This window comes from Thunnus thynnus, chromosome 11, assembly GCF_963924715.1.
Source record: "Thunnus thynnus chromosome 11, fThuThy2.1, whole genome shotgun sequence".
Taxonomy (NCBI): Eukaryota; Metazoa; Chordata; class Actinopteri; order Scombriformes; family Scombridae; genus Thunnus; species Thunnus thynnus.
Genome location: NC_089527.1, coordinates 20,744,742 through 20,757,481, shown reverse-complemented (window position 1 = coordinate 20,757,481; position 12,740 = coordinate 20,744,742). Strand labels below are relative to the sequence as shown.

At 42.5% G+C, this 12,740-nt stretch overlaps 1 protein-coding gene across 1 annotated transcript in view; it reads right to left on the bottom strand.

Annotated features, from left to right (window-relative positions):
* Positions 1-10,852, bottom strand: part of igsf3 (immunoglobulin superfamily, member 3) — a 71,613-nt gene extending 60,761 nt beyond the window's left edge. The window contains exon 1 of the mRNA XM_067603713.1: positions 9,798-10,852. Within this exon, the coding sequence (XP_067459814.1) occupies positions 9,798-9,837 (40 nt within the window). The 5' untranslated portion in view covers positions 9,838-10,852. The remainder of the gene's footprint in view (positions 1-9,797) is intronic.
* Positions 10,853-12,740: the final 1,888 nt, after the last annotated feature.

Genomic DNA, 12,740 nt, shown 5'->3' with positions numbered 1-12,740 from the left:
GATATACTGTACACCACTATTTCATCTTTGTATGGCTTAAGTAAAGAATGGCAACCAGGTGATGTCTGCGGTACACATGCAAGGATTTCAAGATAAAGACAGTTACGTGGAGAGAAAAATAACTCAGTGAGGGAGTCTTTGTAAGGCAGCAGAGTGAAGGACTCTCCATTAGCATAAGCAGAGGGTAAAGAGAGACACAAACAGATGCACGTGCGTGTACTGCACTTTTATGCACACTGTGAGGAGCCCTCTATCTTTAGCTAGAGTTTTAAAGAAATAGTTATGGAAAATTACGCTTATTTGCTTTGTCGCCATGAGAAGATCGATATCACTCATGTCTGTACGGTAGATATAAAGCTAAAGCCAGCAGCCACTTAGCTTGGCTGACCGTTAAACCTAGAAATAGAGGTAAAAAGCTAGCCAGGCTCTGTCCAAAGCTAACAAAAACAAAGCTCACTAATTGACATTTTATCTTGTAGGCTTAATCTGCGCACAAATTTAATGTAGTTGCGGCTTTACTAATATTATGTCTCGGACTATTTCTAGGCTGCAAGCAGTAATTTCCTGAAGTCTTCAGGAAATTACTGCACACTGCCAAGAAATTGTTTTGTTAGGCTACTTACAGAGTCAGGCTAGCTGCTGCATCTTATTTTTCAGTCTTTCAGCTAATCTAAGCTAAGCTAACTGTCTGTTACCTCATATTCACCATTAAAACAATAATTATACAATGTTAAAACATGAGCCACAAATGTTTTTGCTTTCAAGTCTCATGTCAAGTCAAATCATTTGGGACTCAAGTCTCACAGCAGTCAAGTCCAAGTGAAGACATTTTTTTTTTTTTGATTCAAATCCCATTCTCAAGTCTAGTAGCCCTGAACTGGGACTTCTGTTTTGTGTCACACCTGGGTCACGCTGTCCTCTGCTCTCACTATGCTAACTAGTCCTAATTTATGGGCCCCCTGGGCTACAACAGTCATGACCCTACCTGGGTAGTTGCTCATAACAGCTGGTGAGACCAGGATTGGAGCAACGGGGGGTGAGGGGGGTGGGGGTTTCATGCCTGATTCATACTTCTGTGTTGATGTGTTGCTGCGCACTGTAGGAGTCTGCGGTAACTCCACTGTTAATGTAACTGAGCGTAGGGGCTGTGCATGCTGAGCAAAACATGTGATTGGTCTACGGGGGCTGATTCATATTTTTCTCCTATTCTTTTCCAGTGCCGGCAGTATTCATCGGTAGTGTCGACAGCATAGAGCAGATCATGATCTATCCTCCTCTGTTGAACAGCTGCATCTCTTCATCCTTCCTCCTACACCCTCAGCTGCACTGACTTCCTGTTGGACCACAATGGTACACAGCTTTTGAGTTTCTTTGTTTTAATACTGAGTGATCATTTTAAAAACATATAATTAGCACTCAGTGATTCCTCTGAACTTTTTAAATGACATTTTTTTAAAATCGTAATTCTCATCAGTAATGCAAAACAAAATTTGCTCCTCCTCAAACAGCAAAGCTACTGTTTACAAAACGATATGTCTTTTTATTGCATTAATGTGAGTAAATGCAAACACGATTAAGAACTTAACTAGAGAATGATTACATGATTCTGCTAATTAGTTTTGCAGCAGTGCAGCAACAGGCATAGGCCTTGCAGAGCTATAACTCAGTTACTACGCCACGGTTACATATGGCGAAGCTACAGCGAAATCTTGACATTTAAACGTAATTAAGGCCTAAGAAATTGTGTGTGTTTGAACACGGCTCCTTACTAACCTTGTCATGGATTAATAATTCAAACACGGAGAGAGAGACAGTGAGAAACTGCAGCTGGGTAGCAATGCCTCTCTTGCCACTCTCTTGCCTCTGTCCATAAAGGCCACGTAATAAATTTAGTGTTTGCGATGAACTCATTGGACTGAATAACGCCTACAGTCACAGGCCAGGCCATGCCAGGTCACTTCACTAAGACATACTGCTTATTCACATCAAAAAACGACTGGAATATTATATGTTACACCACACTATTATACGCAGGAATACAATACTTTCACTCAACCCAGCTTGACAATGTGAGCGATCAATCAACAGCCGCACATAAAGAAAAGCAAGTACTGTATGCAGGAAATAATAATACTCCCTATTATTTTCCCCATGAATGCCCCCATCAACGTGCTTTTAAATTCTGCCTCATTAGCTCACTGAATACAAGCGCTGAATCTTTGAAGGCACTTGACAAAGGAGCAATTTTCAGACCTACATTTTTATCACAGACCTATATGACATGGAGAAGAAATAATTATATAAGAAATTATGCGATATAATTCTTTGCATATTGTCAAATCTACAATTTTGTGTGTCACCGCGAGCTTGGTAAACATTTACAGTGTGACAGATGGTTACAGTTAGGTTGGGACTATGATGAACAGAACATAAAACAGGACTGTCAGTGAAAGTGTTTAAAAGTGGCAATCATCCTTGGATAGAGAGTATGGCCATTATCCCATCAAGGCTTTATTTTTGTTTCTGACTGTGTGGGAGAAAAAAGGGTCAAACGGGTCAAAAGAAAAAAAAAAAGGGAAGATGGAGGACAGAGGCAAGTTGTCAAACTGGTTTGTTCATATGAGCCCATTCGCACGCACCCACACACACACGCACCCACACACACACACACAGACACCTCCAGTACATTAAGAGCCTCCATCTACTCCCTTCGCCAAATCCATTAACTCTATATGGACACCTGCTACCCCACAAACCTCATCTTCCCAACCCCCAATCCAACCTCAACCCCCCCCACCCCCCCTCAAAAACATACACATCCCCCACCCTGTCTGAATGACAAAGCACTGTGGTCTCAAATCTATACACTTATACTTTCCATACCAAAACTTTAACACAGACACAGATTATTCCATAAACCATAACCAAAACAAATCCCTCAATTCATAATATCCTGTCATGAGCAACTGTTATTTTTAGCGTTAATTAAAAGAATGCAAGGCTATAAAAACACACTATCTTCAGTCATTATCCATCTTCTGCTTGTGCACAACTAAGCCTAACAGCTGTGTCTACTTTATGTACAGTGGTTAGTTTTTATATGACTGGCAGCTTGCTATCAGTTCCCACTTTTTGCGCATTAAGCTGCAGATCGGAAAGAAAACTAATTAACTATTAATTAGTCTACTTCAAACAGACTTTTCCGCCATTGTCAGTCACTTTGCCTTTCAGGCAGTAAAATACATGGGCTTGTAAATTCATGCATTTATGCATAAGCAATTAGACACACAAACACACACGCAAGCATCTCTTTGCTTTTAGGTGTAAACCGGAAAAGAAGCACGTTAACGGAAACATAATGGCAAAGTGACTGAAGTGCTCTTCTTTATTACGTAAGTGTATTTTCAAAAAAGGAGAAAAAAAATAACAGGGCTGCAGACATGCAGCTATTCATGTGCACACATTCATCTTTGAACGTGCACACTGAGAGAAGTGTGTGCCACTGAATATGGATCAGCGGTGTGCAGGTGGGGAGCGGTCGCCATAGTTACAGTGCCTGGTGTGTAACCCACCAGCGTGGGATCTACTCGGGTGGAGGATCAAGCAGGGAGCAGGGGAGAGCAGCTACAGCGAAGGACAGCGGCTCATAGCACTGTGGGTGCTTGTGTGTGCGCGTGTGGAGGAGTAAAGTGGAATCCTCTGGCCGGCCAGTCATCATCGCTTTCTACACAGAGCAGCGGGAGGGGGAAGGAGCAGACAAAATCCCAAGGGGATGGGGGCTGGGCGGGTCTTAAAGTGAGCGAGAAAGGTGCTCGTAAACAGTCGGAGGTAGAAATGACTCTTAAACGTAGATTCCCCCGCTGACACTGTAAAGAAGATGAAAATATCTGCTTTGGATCACACTTGAGGGCAGTTTCTAATTAGTGCTCTTTGAAGAGGAGGTGGGCTGGGCATAGCATTGTTTAGAAAAGAGTGGGGGAGGGAGGTCAGGGACTATTCACTGCAGGAGGAGGTGGAGGAGGCAGCTGGAGTGCCATTTATGTGTGAGCGAGGAGAGGCAGAGATACATGCAAATCATCCCGAAAGAGCACTTAACAGTTTACAAACTGAATGGCTGAAGGGTTGTTGTTGGGTTGTTATCACAAAACACGAGATACGATCTCAAGCGTGAAGAGATGTGCAGCCACAGCCATGCAATCTTGGCAGGAAGTGGCGATGTCGGGGGGTGGGGTGGGGGGGGGGTGAGAGAATCCTGACAGTTAACCAGAGGTGCTACTGCGGGATCAAAAAAATCTGACACAAAGCAGACGCTGCCTCTGCTCCGGCTCCAGCTCGAGCCTTTCTCCTGATTCACTGTGGCAGGCCAGGAAGTGTCCCCGAAGAACTTTGTTTCACTTCACACACAGTCACTCATCTCTCCATGTGAACCGGAGAGAGACTACAGCTCAGATCTGGGTCACAGGGGAGGATCATCATTAAAACAACAGACACTGCATGAGAGGACTAGCTGTGGTTATCCACAACTTCAGCTTTTGATTTATTGTTCTGTTAGCAATCATGTTCAGTCAGTTCAATCTCAAATGTTTTCAGATGTCTCCCTGATCTCCCTCTGAATGCTGCATTGGAGGAAAAGTTGTTTTACTCCTTAAACTTCCAGACCAGATTTCTCTCCGTTAACTGAGGACAGTGGGGTTTTAGTGACTGCAGTGGTGGTTAGGTGCGAGTTTCCGTAGCTGACTGTGAAGTCTGTATTACAGGGAAATGACTTGCCCTGAGGGTAGTAGACACTAGTAGTAACCAGTATTTTGACGTGCCTTTAGGTGGACACTTACGTGACGCAACAAAGCACAAAAACAATGCTAGCACAATCTCACATCCCTCCTCCAGTTCTATTAATCCACGACTAAATATGACATCTCAGTGTTCAGCAAACAGGAGAACACTGACCTCCGAATATACCACGTTTTCAATATGCATCTCGTCTTTAATGAATATTTACTGGATGATAGCCAAGCTGACAGTGTTGTTTCAGCTTTTCTATTGTTTGTTTTTTTTTGGCAGTTGAGTCAACGATGTTATGATGTGGAAAAAACAATAGCACAAAAGGCGTCTTGTCATGGGTACACACAAAGACGTGGGTCTAGTGCTTATGATGCAAACAAGTGCGCGTGCAACTAGAGAATATAGCAGGCACAGAAAATAACAAGGGGAGCAAACAGGACCGAAATCAGACAGCTGCACTAACCCGCATTTCCCCTAACAGAGAGGAGAAGGTCCACTGGCAACAAAAGGCAAAAATAATGAGCAACAAAACTCAAGACAATCACATCCACACACCAAACTTTTTCCATAGCTTACATATATATAGATATATATATATATACAAACAGCTATACAAACAGCTTGACAGTGAGTTATTACATTTTACCCCACTGTCCACTGTCTAGACAGAACTCTCTCTCATGTCAGCTGAGGCTTACAAACACATGGAAAACATTCCCAGGGTGGTAACAGCTGACACAAGATGTACAGCAAGAGGACGCACAGCTTGACCACACACACAAGTAAAAATCCCTGTCATTCAGGATCGCAGACTTCCAGCTGTCATTCTTATTTGGGACCGGCCGGGGTGGGCATCAGGGAGTGGCACTGCAAACTTTGAATCCTGACAAAAGTTTGAATCCTTGAAATACCTCTGAGCTGACCTCAACAGCCCTAGAAAATAATGACTGCATGTGTATCTAATGTCTTTTAACGCCGCTTGTTTTCACTTCAACCTCTATTTAGTTAAAACGGTTTACTTTAATGTTCTTTGTCTGTCTTTATGCAAAAATGGCATGATCCTACTTTTCCTTGAACTTACATCATAATATTGACAAACTAGATGGTAATTAGTGAAGGGCATATTATCAGGATTTCTAATTTCTTTCATGCCTAATTATAAACTCGTTTCACATTATGAAATGCACACGTTTTAATCACTGGGTCTGAAAAAAATTAGATTGTTCAAACAAACCACTTTCAAGCATGACAGTTGTCACAGCACCACATGGACAATCAAACATATACATAAGTGGCTATAAGGACTGCCCTCCTTACACTGTACAAAATATGTTTGGGGAAAAAAATGACAGAGTAGCTCTGCCTAAAATGGAAATGAGCTCCTAAGTACCTTCATGTTTGATTGTGCCAATTATGGAGGGCCGGCTTTAATGATTAGCACAAAGTTTGATGGTGTTTCTAGAACTACTTTAAAAACTTTTCAAATCAATAGATAACAAGCTATTGTTTCAGTTTCCTGTCTGACTTGAAACAAATGATCAAAAATAGCATCAAAAACATCACTAAGACATAATGATGACTGAGAGGAAATAAAAAAAAACATCCACTGCACAAATAGTGACAGGAAAGAAAACGCAGGACGATGAATGACAAAGTTTTTTTGTGAGTTTTACTTCCTTGACTACAAGATATGTATATTTAAAATTACCACTGACCAGTTTTCAAAGCATACAATAGAGTTTTTAATCTATTATTATTACTTTCCAAGTAGCCACTGGTTTTCTTTCATATCAGCATAGTATTAAAATTAATTAACACACTGTTGAGTTCCATTATTGTTGTGTGGTAAATGCAGTTTAACTGTCTGGAAGTCATTTAGTTACCTTAAATATAAATAACACAACAATATAACAAAAACGCATATAGGCATGAAGCGTCTGCTAATATATTTTCATATCCTACAGAAATGAATGGAAACCAATGAAGAGAAGGAAAAATAGATTAAAAAAATCAAAACAACAAAATATTCAAAATTGCTTGCTGAATATTGAGATAAAAGATAAGATACAGCTTTCAGTGCTATACCATGTTATCCAAGTATATTGTTTACTTCTGATTATGAAGAAGGAGATTATAGTGGTGTTAATGCGCAGCTGTTCAAAAGTTTTGTTCTTTTGAATGAGGGGCCACACCCACTGCAAACCCCCCCCCCCTATCTTTTGGCCGAGCGGTATGAAAAATTTATGACATCTTTCCTAACCCCACAACCAACCTCCCTACTAAAGTTTGCGCAAATGTATTCATAACATGTCCAGATATTATGTGAACATGGACAGAAGGATGAAAACAGCACCTGTCACTGATTTGGCAGAGCTAATCAAGATATATATATATATATATAAAAAACATCCCATTATGTCAAACGTGTGAATAACAGCAGGTGGCAGGATGTGTATCTTGCCAAACATAAGCTTTAAGACTTTCATCTGGACAATGTACGGCTGCTCTGAGACCAGCTGATTAACAGGACCAGTAGCAGCTCATCTGAACCTGCTACTGCGGGCCGCTCTCCTGTCAGCCGAGTAAATGGAAACCACTCAGGCATTTCACAGTTAAACCAGCCAGCCTCGCACATATTACACTTTCAATTTAGTTATATAAACGGAGACGTCTTGGGTACTTTTTGGGTTGGCTCTCCGTTTCAAACACACTCTTACGCAAACAGGAGCACACACACACCCCTCAAAAAAAAAAAAAAAAAAAAGCACACTGTGTCACACCACACCAAAAACATGATGACATCTTTCTCACTCTCTGTGGGGGAGAAGGAAAGCATCCTGTTTGTAAAGCTAATAAACATTTGTTCCCTCTGGCAACTCTTTTTATATGCTTTATATCAAATACCCCGGTGGCACAAATAATCACACGCACGCACTCACACCTGGTTGCAAACTCAGCAGTATAAATAACCCCGATATAAGATTCGCCTGCCAAAAAAAAAAAAAAATGTGTAAGTGGCACCTCTGGGTTTAACAATGACTGATTTGGTCCCCGTCTAACACAGCTGTCAGTTTTATACGTTTTCACAAACAAACACAGGTGCAAACACGCGTGCAGGCAAGCACACATGTCAAAATCAGACACAAGCACATCTCACTTACAACAGACACCTGCGCATGAACAGTAGGAATGGGATAAACAATCGATATGGCGGTTCAAAAAAAGAAAACAAGAAATCACAATGCATTTTCTTTGCCGTGCGTTCATACACAAGCACCAACCTCCTTCCTTGAGACACTAAATATGTACTGTAATTGCTCGGCTTTCTGCAAGATCAGCCTTTTGCTTGTGTATGCCTGTTTTACATTAACATATTACATGCCGCTGTGATGTGTTAATTAAAGACTCAGATTCATGCACTGTTGCACACGGCGTGACCTATGTTGTCTGTTACAGCTCTTTGTATTAAAAAAAAAAAAAAAAGTTTGGTTCTTCTTTTTCTGAAACATCATTTTGTAGTTTTACAGGTATGTTCAACATCGTCACAGGCAGCTGATCATTTTAGGGATGCAACAAATGACTTTTTTCAATATTGATTAATTGTCTACTGATTTATTGGTAAGCAAATAGCAAAAAAATACCCATCACAAGTTCCCAAAGCCCAATGTGAAGTCCAACCAGCAGTCCAACCCATGCCAGACTTACCTAAAAAAAACAATTAAAAACTAAAACTGATGATCAAAATTGTTGCCCAATAAATGACTAATTTTCCAGCCCTAGAAAATGATTGCAACATGTCACATATTGCAGAATGGCCAGCCTAACATCACCAATAATGCTGGCAAGATATCATAATAGCATTAGAGAGTATCACGAATCCCCTTGTGATCTGTATCTATGATTCACATCACATTTAACAAAGCCATACGCCTTCCTAACACCTGAAATGTTCCTCACCAGCTAAAACTGCTTCCCAGTTAAACAAATGATTCATGATTATTACGTAATATCAAAACCCTCCCTTATCCAGCCTATACCGGTGATTCGATCTGTATTATGTCTGTGTGCAGTGTTCTCTACAGTAGAGAGAACAATACACCTCACAAAAATCATTGACTGTCTGCTGCCTCAAGTGAAAGTGACTTCTGATGCACCTTCAGGGAACGTGAAGGCAAAACAAGGCACAGACTGGTAATCCTCTTGGCCAAGTGGGGGCCTCCAGCGGGCCGACTTCCACTCCCACTCCCACTCCCACCCCCTCCTTCCCCTCTCCCCCCCGGCAGCACTGACAGGCCTCCCCGTCCAGGAACAGAAAAGCCATCTGGTGTTTGTTTGGGACAGTTCACAGGCAGGATGTTCTGTGTGTGTACGTGTGTGTCAGCAATCATGCCCGTATGAATGTTTGTATGTGTCACTCAGCGTCATCGGGTTTCGCACGCTTGAACTGGCATTTGTCTGTGAAAATCCAATAAACAGGAGCAGCAGGTAAGTGACAAATATGTGAGAAGTAAAAAACACACTGAGGGTTTACCTCAGTGTCACCGGGTGTCTTCCCAAACTCTGGATGACTTCATTTCCTAAGGTGATGTGTGATCCAGGTGTGTCCATGATGTGTGGGAGCCTATAGGTCCCTATCTGTAAGCATGTACTTATGAATGTGTGTGTATTAATTAAACAGACAATAGAAGGTTGCCCATCACCCCTTGAACACAAGAGGTCAGATTGTAGCTGTAGGGTTAATCTGTGACTAAAGTCCAAATATCACATTAACCTAGTTCACCACACACACACACACAGCTGTTCACAGGCATCTGTTATTATTGCAGTGATTATCGATGCACCCTGCCTCCACCTGACTCACAGTGACTAATAGTTGCTCTCACAACTAAAACCGCTGAAATTCACATGTGTCATACAGGTGTGCCGTGACTGAGACACAGGAGATGCTTTTGAGGGAGAAAAAATAATAAATAAATCACGGCAGAAATGCAGACTGAGACCTTCACATGACTTACCAAGCAGCGCACAGGCAAGAAGGAGCGCACCGGTTGCCATTGTATGTTGCCCCGCAGATTCACTTCCAGTATGAGGGAGACGATGCCTGGCCGGGGGTTTTGACAGTGTGCTTGACCGCTTGTCCTGAATAGGAAAGAAGAGGAGGATCTACGAATCCCGGACGACAAAAGCTGCCGGGGGGCTTGTCTTTAAGAGTCAAATCCACAGCCAGTGTCCGACTCTCCTCCCCCGGTGTCCTCCTGCTTCACAAAGCCTCCGGTGCCGCTTCCCCCCTCGCTTTCACCCTCACCTATCTGCTTTTTTTTTTTTTTTTTTTTTATCGCTGACGACGTGTGCGTGTGCCAGGCGCCTGGGCGACCCAACCCACTCCCCGTTTACTACGCATCCGAGACTGCGGAGGCGACTCACGCTCGCAGCCTCCTCGGCGAAAAGACAAAAAGTCCTGCGTGACTTGCGCGTTATTTGGATACCTGATTAAACACAGGGCCAAGCGTGTACAGCGGATCTGCACGGAGCCAAGCTGCAAATAAAGTCCTCGTAAAAATGTTCCTATCCAGCTCTTCCACTGATGAGAGAGAGAGAGAGAGAGAGAGAGAGAGCGAGAGAGGGAGCAAATCGCAGTCCGAGCAGGCTCCGGCTTTCTCCACGGCAAATCCCGGAGACTATAATCAATCTCCCACTATCGCTCCGCAGAAACCCCAATGGGCGGGCGCTCTAGATGAAGCAGACAAGGCTTTGTGCTCTGACACAATAAATCTGATGAATCAATAAATACTTTCACTTCACAGCTTTGGCTCCTCAGTTGTGCCACTACTACTGAGCCAGTGTACTAAATCATGAATAGCACTAAAATAAATCTACAAACAAAAACGGTTTAATCGTCAAAAAAAAAAGCTTGAGCACGAGTCCAAACACTCCTGCTTAATTCTGTTTTGGCAGTTTTCTGTGATCTGATCCCTGATTCCAGGAAAAGAAACAGTCCAGCGTTTCTACCTCCAAGGTTATTTTCCTGTTTCCTGCTTGGCAAAGCACTTTGTTTGACCGGCAGTTTGAAAACTTCACAGCGTGCTGCCTGCCTGCCTGCCTGCCTGCCCCCACCCCCGCCTCACAGAGACCACGCCCCGGCCGTGTGGGACACCAGCCACTGTAGGGAGAGGCCATATTTGCATTTCTGAATTTAAATTCTAGGCCAGGAAGTAGATGGTTTGAATAGGTTAAACGAAGTGGAGGGTAATTAAGCCTGAAAAGGTGGCAATTTTCTCTGCTTTTTATTTGCAGGCTAGAGTTTAACCACCTTTTGAAGCTGAATCATGATGCCACAAAATCACATTATACTGTATAGCCTAGCTATTAAGTACATAATGATAGGGTCTTTCTAAGAAAAGAGACACTAATCATTGTATAAAATACTAGGCTTTTCATTCCTGGTGTTTACTTGTCTTGCGCTGATCACAAAAGTCACCCTCTCATGCATAATTTACCCAGCAGTCTCTGTGTGTTATAGACAGAAATTTTATATCACCACCCCCCCACCTCCACCAGCACCACCCCCCACCCCCCACACTTCCATAGACACAACAGGCAATACACATAATGAGCTGTCACTCTGCTTGGGAAACACTTTTTCCTTTCTCAACGTGTTCAGGGGATGAAAGTTGCAAATTCCATCCCTCTTTTATTCACATCATAAGCAAGCATTACTTTGACATACAAGTATGCTCAGATTTATCGATTTGCACGACTCCGCTGCGTTATTAGGAGGATCTCAAAATAGACAGAGTGAATGGGAGTTTGCCGAGAAACAGAAAATAGCACAGTGAGATAATACAGCTTTGGTGCGAAGCTGTGAAAGATTGCTGCTTTTGGGAAAGGACGGGAAATATAGAATCCAAAAAGCTTAGTGAAACCCAAAGCTTTCTCCTGTGTAATCCATAAATAAATGAGCAGGCCTTCGCATGTGCATATAAAAAGTAATTGCGATGGACCCATCTGGTGTTCACTTTTTCATCTGGGAATTGCAAGTTTCGAACACTGCCTGAATGCAACATGAATACCATTTTTTTCTTTTCTGGAAGCAGTAAAAATGATTCTTCTCCGTTTGCTGCGCTCACGGATTTCAACTCAGATAAAACTTCCTGAACAAACGGTGAAATGGGTCTAGGCCCTGAGGCACCATGAGTAATGTTTACAGAATACAGTCCATTAATTAACCATAACTTCACATCTGAATTACAATTTACCAAACAATTTAGTGAAAAACACTGTCCCTCCTTCTGTCTAAAACTGTGTCATGGTATTAAGAGAAAAGACAGACAGCTTTTGGCATGTTTGTATAGAGAAAACAAAGGCTTTAGCACACATTGCTGCCAACAAAAAGTAAGCCAGAATGGGACTAGACACTGTTATAGAGCATATTGGCTATTGGTTCAGCCTCTTCAAAGGTCTATCCGGGTTCGACGCTGCAGAATTAATACACGGGCAAACAGAGCTGGCTAGGTAGGCCATGTGCATTACACCTGGTCTACATATTGCTGCACCTAAATTTAGCTCAGTTCTCCACAGACTCCTCCTTGCATGGCCCAGTGATGGCACAGTTTTCACAAGCGGGCAGCTAAAAGTCTCCAATAACATTGGCGATCGGATCACCTTTGGCTCCTCACGCCAGTTTTGGCGACTATCCACGAGTATGTTTGCTTCAAGGGTTGGGGGGAGGATTCAGAGGAATGTTTGCAAATATAGTGGGTGATGGGGATCACAATAGGTCTCCATGGAAACAGAGAAGTCTGCTTTGTGTGTACTTCATAACAGAGTCCATCACCCAGATGAAATCTTGGTAGCCACAGCATTCCTCTGATGCACTGTCTTAGACTTAATTTTTGAAATTCTTAATATTTTAGTACCCTTACGGCACTATCTGTTGAGCTGGTGTCAGCAAGGTTACA